This window comes from Myotis brandtii, unplaced genomic scaffold (assembly GCF_000412655.1).
Source record: "Myotis brandtii unplaced genomic scaffold, ASM41265v1 scaffold86, whole genome shotgun sequence".
In the NCBI taxonomy this organism is placed as follows: Eukaryota; Metazoa; Chordata; class Mammalia; order Chiroptera; family Vespertilionidae; genus Myotis; species Myotis brandtii.
Window position 1 is genome coordinate 1,343,650 of NW_005371503.1, and position 16,809 is coordinate 1,360,458.

Below are 16,809 nucleotides of genomic sequence, written 5' to 3' on the forward strand. Positions count from 1 at the left end.
CCACAGGAACCCCAGCGGAAGCCACGCGGAGCAGCCACCAGCCCTGCCCCCATGGCCCTGCCCCCACTGTGCACGCCGCCATCTTGTGACGGCATTGCGGAGTGAGGGTCAATTTGCATATTACCTCTTTACTATATAGGATTATTTCAATGTGTTTGTATGTCACTGCATCTCACTACACTTCTAGAAAAGGTTATGGAACACCAAAAATTCCTTCATGAGAAGAAATTCAATTTGCATCCACAATACACATAATCCCTGCTCTTAACCACTGCATACTCTTCCACTTAGCACAATGACTTGGACACAGAGACTAATTAATGTCTATTCAAATTAAATGTCTGAATACATGAATGAATAAATAAATCAACCCTGACATCAATTACAATAGCATTTCACACATTACTTTAACATTTACCTTTCATTAGAATTATTTGTCTTAGTCCTAACTAGCTATTTACATGTCTTCAGATGGCCAAGTTTAGTGATCAAAAACATGAACTATGAAAAAAAATAAAACATGAACTATGGAACCAGACTCCTGAGATCCTAACTAGAAATCCCACATTTTAGTTGTGTGACATGATCAAGTTGTTTATCTGTACCTCAGTTTCCTTTACCTATAAAAGGGTAATAATAATTGTTCCTAGATTGTTATGAGGACTAAATGAATTCATAATTTTAATGCACTAAGATGTTTGGCACTATATATAGTATTTGCTTCTTTTTGTTTTTAAATTTGCAGTTTTGCATACTAACCTCAATGCAACAAATCCTCTACCCAACAAGAAAAACTAAATTCTAAAGTAAAATACATTAGAATGTATATAATGTATTTAAGTTACAAAATACTTTTGCATATATGATCTCATTAATTATCTTATAAAAATTTTTCTGGCAAATACTGACTTTTATCATATTCTGTCTAGAGAGGAAGAAAATGAAGCCCAGAGAGTATTTGTGGTAATGACCTGCCTATCTAGAAATAGAGTGAAATTCCAAGGCTGGTCTTCTGACTTTAGATACCAAATTCTTTCCTTCCCCTTCATTACAATGATACCAAAAAACATTAATTAACCTAATCAAACTAGAAATTAAAAACAAAAAGCTTTCAAATTAATTGAGTGAATTCCTTATGATGACACTGTTTAAGAACTAATTAATAAACTAGTACTTGGCTAGGACTTCCCTAGTTACTTCAGAAGATTTAGACAACTCCCTGACCTTGTAAACTGAATAGTACCATGTTAAAGCATGTTTCTGAAGATTCAAAAATAAAACAGCCTAGCTGGTGTTGCTCAGTGGTTGAGCATCAACCTATTAACCGGGAGGTCACAGTCGTGGGCTCTATCCCCAGTAGGGGGCATGCAGGTGGCAGCTGATCAATGATTCTCTCTCATCGATTTTTCTCTCTCTCTACTTTCCTCTCTGAAATCAATAAAAATATATTCAAAAAACAAAATTTATTTTAAAGCCCTTGTATCCAATATTGTTATTATACCCATAACGATATTATTATGCTTCACCCCAGAGTAACAAAGATGCTTTTCAGTGTACCTGGCTAGAGAAACACCGTTTTTTTCTACTCTTTTAACATGTTGGGTATAATTATTATTTGAGTGCCCATAAAGACATATAAATGGATCAACTTTATAAGGCAATATCCCCAGTATTTACTTAGTTTATTGAATCATCACACATATACATAAAATATCAAATAATGAGATTTCTGAGGTTTGCCATTTATCACTTTAACATAAGTATCACATCCCCCCCCCCACACACACACACCTTCCAGCTTCCAATAGGTTTCATTCCTCCCCTTTTAAATGGTCTACTAGTCCTAGCTAACCATCCCTAGTTGTAAATAGGATCAATGTGAACACATCAACAATGTAAACAAACTCAGTAGCTATTCAACGAGACAGTAATTATTCGCCTTTTGAAAAACACAAAGGTCAGCAAGTACATACCTGAAGGATTCTGAACAAATGCTCCAGGATTTTGTGGATGAACTGGTAAAAATTGTTGTCCCTGGCCAAATGGTACTGGTTGAGCAACACCAGTCAGAACCTTTAAGAGAAACATTGGTTTTAAGAACATCTGTTCCATATTTTAAGTAAAACTTTAACATACTTACCACATAAAAATATTCACATACATCTTAAGGCCTGGTTTCTACGATAAATATTTACAAGTGAAACCTGACTGGGTCACTTCACTTATAGGCTTTCTACAAAAAAAAAGGAACAATAATACCTTCCCAAATCTGTTTCATAGAATCATAAAGAACTGAGAATGGATGTGAAGCTTCTTTGAAAAGTTGAAGATACCATGAAAGTATCAGTAACAACTAGCTGTGTGACCTTACACAAGTCACTTTACTTGCTCGTGCTTTCTCTTATTTTACAAATAGAAGAACTGACATCCAGAGATGTGACCTATACATAGTCATAATGGCTAGAGTTAGCAGCAAAAATGAGACCAGAACTCCTGAACATCAGGTGTCAAAAGCCAGTTTTAATTAGCAATCTGAACTCTTTTGTGATCATCTTGCTTGGCCATAATACTTTGGGTTACAAAGTAGATTGTAAAAGACATCAAGAGAATGTTAAAAAAAATGAAATAAGTATTGTGCAGGCATACAAATACTGTATTTGTAGTTCAGAATGAGGTAGGACTTCAACATGTTTCCGCTATGTAAATAATTATCCATTCATAAGCCTTATTCAGTATCCATGTTAACTTTCAGTGATATGTATATACAAAAAAACCCAATTTAGTATAATGTACCAAGCAAGACTTAGTCAAGTCCCACTCCTAAATATGTCAATATCATTTCTTTTAAGAACACACAATAGAGTAAATCTATGCAGAACAATTTTTTTTTCAAATTATTGGATATCAACAGAAGTTTGCTTTCTATCAATAATGCTTATAATGTGCCCTAGCCAGTTTGGCTCAGTGGATAGAGCGTCAGCCTGCAGACTGAAGGGTCCCAGGTTCCATTCCGGTCAAGGGCACATGCCGGGGTTGCAGGTTCAATCCCCAGTAGGGGGCGTGCAGGAGGCAGCCGATCAATGATTCTCTCTCATCATTGATGTTTCTCTCTCTCTCTCCCTCTTTTCCTTCCTCTCTGAAACCAATAAAAATATATTTAAGCCCTAGCCGGTTTGGCTCAGGGGACTGAAGGGTCCCAGGTTTGATTCCGGTCATGGGCACATGCCTGGGTTGCAGGCTTGATCCCCAGTAGGGAGCATGCATGAGGCAGCCAATCAATGATTCTCTCTCATCATTGATGTTTCTATCTCTCTCTACCTCCCCCTTCCTCTCTGAAATCAATAAAAATATTTTAAAAAATAGTAATGCTTATAATGTGTTTAAAAATCTTTTAGTTTTACATTTTCTTCCATGCAATGTTACTAGTATAACATGATTTTGTCATAGTAAGAAAGTGTTAGCAAGTGCAAAAGAATACCAACAAGTGACTGTACATATTTAGGTGATAAAATGAATACATTTGGGCGGGAAGTCACAGGTTTGCTGTGTTGATACTAATATCAAATATTTCTATTTGACTGGAATGACTGGGAAGGTGCTGCAAAGTAGGAAGAGAGGAAGAAAAATATTCCTCCAGGCTGTAAAAGCATGGACAACTTGATTTTCTTACTTAACTCAGACTAAGGAAGTTCTTAAAGAGCAATCTAAAAAACAAGATTTAGCCCGGCCGGTGTGGTTCAGTGGTTGAGTGTCAAACCTATGAACCAGGAGGTCACAGTTCAACTCCTGGTCACAGCATATGCCCAGGTTGCAGGCTCAATCCCAATCCCCAGTGTGGGGTGTGCAGGAGGCAGCCAATCAATGATTCTCTCTCATCATTGATGTTTCTCCCTCTCTAGCTCTCTCCCTTCCTCTCTGAAATCAATAAAATTTTTTAAAAAAGACAAGATCTATGGTTACTTTAAAGCTTATCAAGGCTCACAGTTCTATAATGTAGCAGAGATCTATAAATTACCCTCACAATTATATAATACTTTACTAGCTTTGTAGCCTAAAGCAAACAAACAAAAACATAATGGGGAAGCTATCCAGGTGTGAAGGCAAGAAGTATAAAGGAAATATCTATACTACACAGCATGATTTTGCTGTAAAACTACAACTACTCTAAAACGTCCATTAAAAAAAAAAAGTGTAGCCCTAGCCAGTTTGGCTCTGTGGATAGAGCATCGGCCTGCGAACTGAAAGGTCCCAGGTTGATTACGGTCAAAGATCCCAGGTTGTGGGCTCGATCCCCAGTGGGGGACTTGCAGGAGGCAGCAATCAATAATTCTCTCTCATCATGGATATTTCTAACTCTCCCTCTTCCTTCCTCTCTGAAATCAATAAAAACATATTAAAAAATAAAAAGTGTGAATGTGTGTGCACGTGTGTGTGTGTGTGTGTGTGTGTGTGTGAGAGAGAGAGAGAGAGAGAGAGAGAGACAGAGAGAAGTAGGTTTCTCTAGCTAGAGAGAGAGAGAGCGAGATTGAGAGAGAGAGAGAGAGAGAGAGAGAGAGAGAGAGAGAAGTAGGTTTCTCTAGCTACTGGAATAGCTAAAGTCAATTTTTGAATGAAATTGCAAATTTTAGACCTAAGACTCTCTTCCCACTTCCCTAGCATGTGGGGTTTTGAAGTACATTAAAAACTTGCCAGTCTATGAACTTGTCTCCTGAAGACCTTCCTCAAACCCTAAAAACATTAAAAATGATTCATATCTCCACACAACCTAATTTTAAAATAAATACAAGACTTACCTGTTGAGATGCCTGAATGTTTCCTACTGTTATTGGAGCAGGTAAATTGCCAAAGTTTCCAAATTGAGAACTTTGAAGATTCTTTTCATCAAAATAGTGTCCAGAAGCTCTGCTAAGGGGATTTGAGAAACTCTGGTTCCCAGGGCCATGTGGTCCATTAAAATTTGGTCCTTGAGGTGAATCAAATATTTGTTCGTGTCTTTGGAATTGCAGTCCTTGGGATGGGGCATTAAAAGCATTGCCAGGCGGCTCATTATATGGACCAGTCTGACTGAAAGAAACAGATTCAAGCCTTTGTGAAGGATGATTGTCAAATCGTGCGCCTTGAAGACCAAGGGGAATATCAAACCTTGATGCTTGCTGGTGTTGTGGACCATCAAATCTTTGAGGAACACCATCAAATCTTGGTTGAACCTGCTGTCCAGGTGGTCCATCAAATCTCTGTGGGCCTGGCTGACCAGTTCTTTCAAATCTAGGACCTGGTTGACCATGTAATCCATCAAATCTTGGTAAGAGTGATGGCTGACCTGGCTGCCCATCAAACCTGAAAGCGTGACAACCTTCCAATCTTGGACCACCTTGACCCAGAGGCCCTTCAATTCTCAGTCCACTTCCTGGTACAGGACCCTCAAACCTCATTCCACCTCCTTGTTGGACTAAGGGTCCCTCAAACCTGATCCCAACCCCTGGTTGACCATGTGGACCCTCAAACCTAAGGTTTCCACCAAGTTGATTATGTTGTCCTTCAAACCTCAGACCAGCTACTGACTGACCATGGGGGCCCTCAAACCTCATTCCAACTCCCTGCTGTAGCAAAGGGCCCTCAAATCTGATCTCACCTGCTGGCTGACCATGAGGTCCATCAAACCTCATTGCAGCTCCTGATGGACCATGACCCCCCCTCAAATCTATGTCCACTTACAGGCTGACCTCGGGGATTATCAAATCTAAGTCCACCCACAGGCTGACCATGAGGTCCCTCAAACCTCAGACCTCCCACAGGTTGACCCCGATGTCCCTCAAACCTGAGCCCACCCACAGGCTGGCCCCCTGGTCCTTCAAATCGTAGACCACCTGCAGATCCCTCAAACCTCAGACCAGGGGAACCTTCAAACCGAAAACCACCTCCGCCTGCTTGACCAATTGGCCCTTCAAACCGCAAAGGTGTCCCTACTGGTCCTGGAGGACCTTCAAATCTCAAAGGACGCCTGCCTCCTAGCTGACCTTGTGGTCCTTCAAATCTCAAAGGATCACCTCCCCCAATTTGTCCAGGTGACCCATCAAATCGAAGAGAACCTGGTGCAGGAGGTCCATCAATTCTAGGGCTTAATTTATTAGGTCCTTCAAAAATCATCTTGGTTGGGCCATCTCTTGTTACTGATGGCCTACTAGGTCCATCAAATAATGGTCTGTCTTCAGCTAACGCTGTAAGTCGCTGATTTGTATCGAGGCCGGCGAATCGTGATGCTGGGCTATCTACAAATGGTTTATCGGCATCTTCATATCTAGGTCGCTTAAGTGGAAAACGATCATTGAATGGTGACCTCTGCTCTTCTCGCACACCTTTTAAAAAGAAAATAAATTATTTTCCTTGAATCTGAATTTATATAAAATTATCTTCAAATCTTTCTACATTCATGTAAATGCTTATCCAAAAATATCCATAACTATCTCACTTCATTACAGGGGAGGGAAAAGACAACATCAAAACAGCCGGTAAAATGATGCCCTCTAAAGTCAGACACACCTGGATTTTAAAAATCCCCATTCTGTCAACTTACTAATTATTTTTTTAAAGCAAGTTAAACTTCTCTGGTCTTATTTCCTATCTGTAAAATGGGGATAATATATATTTCACTGGGTTGTTGTGAGGGTTAAATCGGATTACATATATAAAGAACCTAGTAAAATACCTAACATATAGTTGGTTTTATAAGTATTAACTCTCTTCCCTTCCCTCTGAGGGAAAAACAAGTTGAAACAAAAAAAGGTAGTCTGAACAGTCACAAAAAATCCATCCCCACTTAGCTGTTCATTTTCCCTTCACTGCTGTGTGATTCAATAGGCATAATCTGATTTAACTTTCTACCTTTAGCAGAGACTTGCTCGTCATGTCTTCTCCGGCCCTCATGGGGTGAAAGATTCTCAGCATAAGAACGACTCCCAGATATAGGAGAAAGACGTCTTGCTCTTTCACTAAATTGTTCTTTTCTGTCAAACTGTGCTCCACTATTCCTACTTGCATGTTTACTTTTGGATGGCTCACATTCTATTCCAGACAACAAGGCATCAGTCAAAGGGTAGTCAAAAATATCAGGATCTAAGAGATCAAGTCTTGGAAATGAATGCTGAACCTGTGTCCTTTTCAGTTTTGCTTTATGTTCATAGTAGGTTAATTCAGCATCAGATAAGAGAGGTTTCTTTTTTAATCCACCTTTATTTTCTTCTGAAGGACTATCGCATACATTGCATCTATGTTTACCTTCTTGATACTGAAATAGCTGTCGAATTTGATGCACAACAACAAGGAACTCATCCTGTGTAATTTCACCAGATGCTAAACGTTCACTCGTCTGCATGGGATGATAAAAAGAAATCAAGTATTTTAAATATAAAAAGTACTTACAAAATATTTAGACAAAAACAATATTGAATACATGGGATCATAGTAACTACCTTTTGAAGTAATTCTCTTTTGCTTGCAAGAGTTAACTCTTTAGGAATCTGAAGATTGGCATCTACACTTAATCGATGCTGTTGCTTTGGGGCTCGAGGTGACAAAATTCCTTTAGTGCTTGACCAGCTTTCCCTATGCCTTAGATGAGGAGATTTACTATGGTCGTCACCTTGTTGTAAGCTGAAACCATAAAAGCAGTTATGTTACTTCATAAAATTTAAATACTCAGGACCATATTTAAGAATCCTTTTCAAAGAATCTAGTTAAAATGATTATATGTAATCATAAAAGTTAATTAAGAGCACAAGATCTTAAGTCAGGAAAATCAGATAAATTCTAATTCTTTCATGTCCTGGGTATGCAGCCTTACATAGATTAACCTTTCTAAACTTCACTTTCCTAATCTGTAAAATAGGAGTAATAATGATATTTAACCCATGATGTCATAAGAAGTGAAAAAATAAAGCAACAATTACAGCACCCTATGAACATTATCCAATTTTTAAGTTAACACTGTATTTTAAAATGCACATATTATTTCACTTGATTTAAAATGTGAACATCCTACCTTTTATTTTCTTCCCAACCAGATTTCCATCTTTTGTTAGACTTGGAACTTGACCAATTTTCTACATTCTCCTTCGGTTCAGTGCCTGACTTTGTAGAATGCTGACTTGTAGTTTCTTGCGGTTGTTCCTCTTCAGTCTTCTTTATTCGCCTTGGATCTCGAACATCCTGTTTAGTACTTCTCTTAGCATTTCTTTCTTCCCTGGAAGGTGGCATAAAGTCTTCCATATGTGACTGCTTACATCCAGAGTGGCGAATCTTTCCAGCTTTGGCTGTCGAGGTTGGAGACATACTCCTTTGCCTTCGTTTGGGTGACCGCCTATCTCTTCTCTTAGGAGAATGTATAATTGGTGACCGAGACTTGGGTGATCTCGATCTTGATCGCTTTCTAGTACTTGATCTCCCTGGTTTTGTTCCCTGTTTTTCTGAGTCTTCCGTTATTACATCTTGTTTTTGTACAATGCCATTAACGATTTTATTTCGACTTCCAACCAGTCTATGTTCAGATGATTTCATATGCTCATCTTTATCTTTTTTTTCTGAAGTTTTTCTCTTCTCTTTTATATCATCATCTTTGCTATCAGTCTTATCTTGAAGATGTTTTTTTAATCTTGGATCTCTCTTACTCATGTCAGACACCCTTGGGCATTCAGATTCTTGATTTTTCAAGTCTTTTGTGTGAGAGAATTTGTTTTTCAAAGGTGATGGTGATTTAGATTTAGATTTAGAATCTAACTGGTCAAGTTCCTTCTTGGTTATTTTTTCACCTGATTTACTTTTTTCTTGTTTGGATGAATGTAGTTTTTCAGAAGGTATAGTTTTACTTGTCTTAATATCAGATTGGTTTAATGTATTCATTAGGAATTCTTTTCTGTGACTCTGATCTTTTCCATGAGAAGAATGCTGACTCATCCTATTAAGACGGGGATCCCGGTTTGTTCCTTTCAAGTCCTGAATTTGTAAGGATGGACCTGCACGGCTTTTTTCAGGTTGCAAAGGAATCTGATGGGGAGTTTTAACTGCCATAGGGGGAATTTGTGAAACATGTAATTTGGATGGTGCAGATCCAGGACCTAAGTTGGATGTCTCCTGCTGAACACTAAGAGAAACTGCCTGAAATACAAAGTAAATGTTCATGTTAATACTGTAAAACATGCAGATTATCTATCAAGAAATTGAAATCTAGAATATGCTTTATTCAATAAATCCATTTATTTAATACTGTTTTCACACTGAATACTTCTAATGTTTAAGTGGAGATTAAAGTGAAAAGAAAGTTCATCTACCTATGTGGCCTGTCATTTCTTACTAGTCCTTTACTTTGGGATTTTATAATATAATCTCTAGGTAGATTGAAAAAGTGGCACTAATAATAAATGTACAAAACTCCCTTCGTGAACTTCCCACTCTCAAACTTAAGTGCCAAGTAAAATAACTTTGTATAAGGTCATTCCTGCATATGAACATGTAATCTTCCTAGTCGTTAATTTTGTGGTGGCTTTTCTCTTGTTTCCTTCTAGGAACCTGACTTCTGCTCATGAAGCACAAGCTCATAAAAGATTCAAGACTGCAAAAACATTTGCCACAACACACCGACCATACTGGGACTGATACTAAATCTACATGATTTAATTGTTAACAAAACTAAGGTGTTATCTACAAAGATAGCAATCCTATAATAGAAAAGTACTTGAGAAGAAAATAGTGTACAGTTTATATTCGAGTTTTACAATAAGGATATAAAAATTTGCTCTAATGCACCATAATTTGTGAAATAAAAGTGGGAAAATACACTATTAATAAAAGTAACGTTAAGAGAATTCAAACACAAAATAATTACTTCTCTATCAGAAGACATGATTGAAATATTTAAAAATGTAGATTTCCTGTACTTACCAGTTGTGCTTTAGCTTGCTCTAGTTCAAGCTCCAGCTTTTTCTGCTGAAGTTCTAATAACTGTTTTTGTTTTGCAAGTAACTGCTGCCTTATTAGTTGTTCTTGGGTAAGATTCTTTTGTATATCAGGAACAATTGGAGGAGTGGAGATGCTAGGGGAAGTGACCACTGTGCCAGGTGTTGAAGGCTCTTCAGGCTATGAGAGAAAATTATTTGTTAAAAAACTATGTATCACAGCTAAATAGGAAGTTAAGAGGGAACTGAAAATTATGAGTTTACCCCTTAATAAATACCATCCATTTTTTTAAATGGCCAATCATGTTTAAAAACACACAGAAAATTTTTCAGGAATTTAAATTCCAAAGTAGTATAATATGTTATACCTAAACAAGAACATATTTTTAAATGTACTGTCAACCTGAAGAGAAAAAAACAAATTTAAACTGTTTCAAACACAGGATATTTTTGATATTTCTTTCTAGCAAATTTTAGAAAAGTCAAAATTTGACAGTTGAAAATATTAGTTATACACCATTCATGTAAAACTTACCGATTTATTTAAAAATTTAGGATTCACATGGATGCTAGATGTATTCCCATTGGGGGGTAGAGGTCGAATAGGCCAAGCAGGATCTAATGAATTGACTCTGACATCCAGGGCATAAAGTTTCTTCAATGGGAATATCTCATCCCATGTGGAACGTAACTTAAATAAACTTTTTCTAGTATTTTCATCCACCTAGAACAACAGAACAATTCTATGGCTTGTTAAGTCACTATAGAATGTTTTAAATATTAAGTATAAAGCTAGATCAGTCTCTTCTCTACTTTACATAGAGCACTCATACTGCTCATTCATAAATATATGTACAACAGTAAGTATTCGATATAGTTTACAAATGTTAAAGAAATTTCTCCCTGAAAAAAAAATTAGAAAAATTAAAGTTGTCATCACCTAGCCTTCATGAAAGCAAACCACTAGACAAGACTTTCTACTTTTAAAAGTACAATTATACAGGAAGTTTGGCTATGAGATTACTGAGACAAAGAACTACTATATGCAGACAGAGCCCACAGATGCTCATGTGATGTGCTTCAGAAAAACCTCAAAGTCCCTTATGGCCAGAATGCAGATGTGGAAGACTTATAAATGGACTTTCTTTCACTTGCTTGTAGCAAATTAAAGAGGCCCATTGAAAAAAAAAGTGCAAAATGTTTTCAAATTTTAGGTCTTAAAATAGCATTCCTAATGTTATTCTTACTCTGGACAAAACATAAGACCATAAAACTAGGGAACAGTTTACCTGATGGCTTAAATTTCTTAAATTATTTACATGGTAGTACAAAGTTAAAATTAAGACAAACCTATCTCACTAACCCATCTTCTGCAATACAATACGGTTGATACCTCAGAACAAACTATTTGTGGTGTGGAAGGCACCTTAATAAAATTCAAAATCTTACCCACTGATGAGCTTAGTTTTATAACTTAACTGCTCATGCTTATGATGGGCATAACTATTTTTTAAATTGGCCATCAGAGAAACCTAAGGTATTTAACTTCAGGATAATAAAGCCTTGACTACATTCAAGTCTTCAGATAATAATTATACTACAAGGTCATTTTCATCAACTGTAAGGTCTTAAGGCCTAGTTAGATTCAGTAAAGATATTCTATCAAACACCCAAATGAATTTGAACATATTGAAACTGAAGCCAAGTTGGTTTAGCTCCCCAACTTCTATAATGCAGAGTTAACTTCTCCTTAAGGCCATAGGCTCAGGTAAGCAGTATTTAGAAAAGGTCTACAATACACTATTAACAAGCTCCTTAACACAATCTGAAATATAGCTTTCCAAATTTCTTCTGCATGTACTTACTTAGCAGTGTTTACTTTCTCTAGGAATTTAAAGGGGAAAAAATTGCTCAAGTAGCAACTACTTTTTCTGTTCTAACAAGCAAGTAAAAGTATCTGATAATGAATAGTTCTTTCAAAATAATCCCAATTCTCCTAGTCTGACAACTCTTAAGTTTCCTCCAAACACAAGTACTTCTAAATATAAGAACTACCAATTTCTTGTTAGGAAACAATCTCTAAACCTAATTATCTTATAAATGCCCTTTTACTAAATTTGAAAGATAAAGCCTAACAGGAAGATAATTACTTCAGCAAATCCCTTGGCCTCCTCAACATAATAACTGTATTTACCAAACTACCAGATACAATGTTATTGAAGGAATGTACAATCTCTAGGTCTAGAACAAACCTTTCTTCTAAACACTAAGAGGTTAAAAAGTATTTCCAATATAACCTAAGGCAATTAACTGGTCCACCATTCACACACACCTAGAACATTCATATAAAACATATTTGAATGGATAACAAGAGGAAACAACAAAAAAAAATCACAAAAGTTTCAGAAATCAATGGTAGGTTAAGACACACTGGTAGATTACACTTTTTTTCTTTCCAGATAGGAATAGCCAACAACCTAACAGCAGAAATGTAAACAATGAAATTTGAAATGCTCTTGATAGCTTCAGATCTTTTTGCCCATCTAAAATCAAAGTCATCTAGGGGAGAAAATAGAGAACATCTGTAATACCCTTACCAAAAATAAATTTAAATATAAAAATAAAAGCAAAGTCATCTAATCTTGAATGGGTATTATAAAACTCCTAGAATGAGTTAAAAATCTAACATAAAACGCTAACTTTAACATGGTACTTGGTAAATGTCCAAGAGAAAAAACATTTCACCACCCAAGAAAACCCAACACAAAGGCAAGTATTTATTTAATCAGGAACACATTTTTTTTTAAATTCAAATGTTTCTAAATGCATATATACCTTTTCAAACACACAAATAAATGTTGCAACTAGATTTTTAGTAAAGGCAGTGAGATACTCTCGTCCAACGTTTTTCACGATAGAATCCATAAGGTACATAACAGGAAGCTTCTCTGAGGAAGGAGCCTGAATAAAAAGAAACTGATAAGTTTAGTATAATGAATTGCCACCAAAAAATACTTTTAAAAGTGAATTTTTAAACATACAATACAGACCTCTATTTTTGTTGATAATTTAAAATTAACGTTTATGAAACATTTGTGGTCAATCAAGTACTGATTTCTTACAGTGATCTTTAGCTGAGCATAAAAAATAAGCTCAAAATCACCATTAAGAAAACCTTAATCTCTAGTATATTCATTTAACACTCAATAGAATTTCAGGTTCATATGATAAAGACCTGTTTTAAGTGACCAAAAAGTAGGAGGGAGATATTTTCTGCAATCCAAGTATAAGCTTTGTGACCCACATTAATAATGGTGTACCTAGACTCAATGAAGTTTTTAGACTTCTGGCAGAAACCCTAATTTCCATAAGCATATTTTATATGTTAAAGTCTATGAAGCTTTTGTAACCTGTAAAATCATTAGGATTATTTCTCTATAATCCAATGTACAAAGAAATCAAGTATACTTCACATATGAAGTTAATGGCAAAAAAAAACCACTTTTAAACTTGCAGGAAGGTGCAAGTTGTTACTGATACAAGAAAAACTGGATGGAGCGGCCGCTGAGTCATGTAAATCAGGTTGAACTTGACTCTGGAAACCAGGATTTGTCCTGAAGATTTTCTTCACAGCATGGACTCTCCGTCGAAATTATTTTTCCTCTGACATGCACAAACCAGAGGTTCTAAATTTGTGCAGAGCCAGTGTGGTGATGCGGATACAGGTGGCCCTTTCCAAAGCAAACAAATGTTGCCCCAGTTCAACTGGAATGTCTACCCATCACTGGCTTTAGAAGGCACAGCAAGTTTCCAGAAAGCATCAGCAGGTTCACAGACTTGCTGAGGAGCATTAAGACACACCATATAAACTAAGTGTTAAATCCGACTCCACAGGAGCAACCATGATTTAAAAAAAAAAAAAAAATTATCCCCATTTACCCATCCCACGTGTATAGGAATCTTAACCCTGAACAACACTTACCCATAGCTACCTGAAGCTAGGGTAGGCTCACAGTTCTGCAGTACACAATTCCATCATATTTCACAAAACCAATTGCCCATAGAAGTGTGTAGAAGTGCTCTTGCTTCTGATAACCTTTACTACAACCAAAGTTGACTAAGGAAACCTTTGAATAACCTTGTATGAAACATTTCTTTTCTGGTACTTCTAATAAAAGGGTTCACAAGCCCACTGCATGTGGGTAAATTAAGAATCAACATGTCAAATGCTTTATTGCTGTGTATCTTACCATGTCATGTTTTACACCATTTTAGTCATTGTGATCCTTATGAAAATAACAGGCTCTCTATAAAACCAAAATCTGTTCAGTAGGCTAATTTTTTATTGTACACTGAATCCTGTATGTAATATTTTTTCACTACTGTCTCATGGGAGGAGTCAAATTAAGTGTGAATCCTTAAGTTTAGCAATGCTGAGATGCTAGAGAATAAGGACACAAACATCCACCTCCAGAAACACAAAACCAAGCCAGTTTGCTACCAAAGGACAGAAAATCCCTCCCCTCACCCTCAACCCCAACCGATTAAGGTATTTCCCCAAAGTGACTTTTACATCTTTTCCTCAATCTGGCTTTACAAAAATAATCAGGAAACGTGTGCCAAAAAAATTTTTAGCTGTCTTTTATCAGCAAATAGTCCATCCATTTTCACCACTCTGTGTAGCCATACACAAATACAAGTTTTAATGTGACCACTATATTCAGCATTTACTTTTCACTTCTCGAAGATCTTCAGGATCCATAAAACCCAGCAAAGAAACTTGAGTGACAACCTGAGCTACTAAATAATAGGTTCTGTGGAATATTAGTAATCCCCCCAAATACTAGGTATTTAGATTTTAAAAATCAATGTTATTTTTTAAAAATGCAAGTGGTTTCATTTGTTAAAAAAGGCATTCAATGTCAAGTTAAGCCTTCAACAAGGCAAAAATTAAGTTTTCATGTCCAACATGTTTGTGGTAGCAATAAAAAGGATGTTGAGTATGAGGAATGCTTCCTTTTTAAATCTCATACTTTAAAAAAAGAACAATAGCTGTTTGACACCAACATTCACAGGAAAAAGAGAATGAAGGCTTGTATTTTAGCTGCCAGACTGAGCATGAAAAACTTGTCGGGCCCTTAAAAAAAAAACAAAAACAAAAAAAAAAACCCGCACACACAAAAAGAAACCTTACTTTTTATCCTCTTTAAATTAAGGTATGAAAGGACCACCTGAAACCGTGTATCTTGTGAATGGATTTACCCAAGAGTGGATGGAACCTAAAGAATGAACCCAAGTCACTTAAAGACTTTTGTTTAAAACACACAACCACGTAGATAAATAAAAATAAGTCTTGGAAGCAGATTCTACACCTTACAAAGGTAAATAAAAAAGACAAATACATATTTTATATGTTTTATTCACAAATTTTATAATACCAAGCACACATTTCAAAACCATTTATTAGTCAGACCACTCAGTTTTACACTAGACAGAAACCGCCTCTAAACAATATATTTGGTGGTTGTTGTTAAAGTGGCCTTTTAAAAGGGGTTCACTCTGCTAAAAGGAGGCTCATCCTGATCATTTCAATCACTAACAACTAGAAAAAAACTAAACCATAAGTACAAGCTTGAAAAAGAACTTAAAACGTAGTGCTGGGAAACTATTAGAACTCATTATGATAACCAAGTTGAACAGTAACTTTAAGTGACATATCACTCCCACATGAATGCACAGAACAGGAGGACTACAGGGAAATACAGGGTGGCAGAGGACCACGTCTGTCAAGGGGTGAAGAAAAAGCACGTCTCCACTATCAGGGAAGGGAGGAAAAAAGAGAGAAGGAAGAGGAGGGACTGAACTTTTCAAAAAAAACTGCAAGTACTTGTTACCCAATGGGCCAGTTCTCCACCTACAGGTTGGATAAAACCTCCCCCCCCCCCATCCCCCACCCTCAACCCCGAGTTCCCATTTGGGGGGACGAATAAAGCCCTCCGAGAGGAGAATGGAAGTTCTACCTAGCCGCCCCCACCCCAAAACGGGGCTGACGGGTGTGAGCAGCTGCCTGGCTGGCAGGGAATGGATTCTTCTCTCTTCCCTTTTGCATCATGTGCTTTGCAGGCGCCATGTTGGGCTCCTAACAAGCGGCTGCTCCACTCGGGGCCAGTGCCCTATGCCCACCCCCCGACAGCTCGCTCCCAGGTCCCCCTTCACCTCCTTCCAACCCACACAGCACAGATCACCCAAAAGGGTTCTGGGAGGGGGAAGCGGGGGGCGGGGGGGAGAACCACTCCCCACCTTCCCAGGGGCTTAAGATCCTTTTAACTCTCAACTTCCCCGCACCACCAACTGCCTTCAAGTCCCCACACCCCCTCCCCAAAGGGCTCTATTCGAAGCGTGGGTCGGGCTCTACAACGCGGTGGCCTAGATAGGGAGCTGGTAAGCGGAAGTGGGACTCCACCCTTCACCCGCCCCACTCCCTCCCCGCAAGGGAGGCCCACGCTCGAAGCCTGGGCCCAAGACCGAGCCAGAGTTGGAGGGGGGGAGGGTTGGAGAGGAACGCTGTCCCCCTTTGGATGGAAGCGAGACCTGGGATGAGGCTGACACTAAAATCAGGGAGTATTAGAAGAATAGGAGGCTGCGGGGTGTATAAAAACCTTGGCGGTTTGGGCCTCGATGAGAGAGACGATCTCCTTGGCGAAGGGCAGGTTCTCCTCGGCTAGAATGGTCAGCATATTGATGTGCGGTTTGCTATTGAAGGTCAGGTCTTCGAGGGATGACTGATAATCCCGACAGGCGTCCTCCCGGGCCCCCGCGGTACCGGCCTCGGCCGGCGTCGGCTCTGACATTGCGCCGCGGC

At 37.9% G+C, this 16,809-nt stretch overlaps 1 protein-coding gene across 1 annotated transcript in view; it reads right to left on the reverse strand.

The window, feature by feature from the left end:
- Positions 1-16,803, reverse strand: part of PCF11 (PCF11 cleavage and polyadenylation factor subunit) — a 24,895-nt gene extending 8,092 nt beyond the window's left edge. The window contains 10 exon segments of the mRNA XM_014532223.1: positions 1,974-2,073; positions 4,794-5,693; positions 5,695-6,356; positions 7,276-7,366; positions 7,470-7,650; positions 8,039-9,150; positions 9,934-10,128; positions 10,483-10,671; positions 12,783-12,908; positions 16,607-16,803. Of these exon segments, the coding sequence (XP_014387709.1) occupies positions 1,974-2,073; positions 4,794-5,693; positions 5,695-6,356; positions 7,276-7,366; positions 7,470-7,650; positions 8,039-9,150; positions 9,934-10,128; positions 10,483-10,671; positions 12,783-12,908; positions 16,607-16,798 (3,748 nt within the window). The 5' untranslated portion in view covers positions 16,799-16,803.
- Between the last annotated feature and the right edge of the window lie 6 nt (positions 16,804-16,809).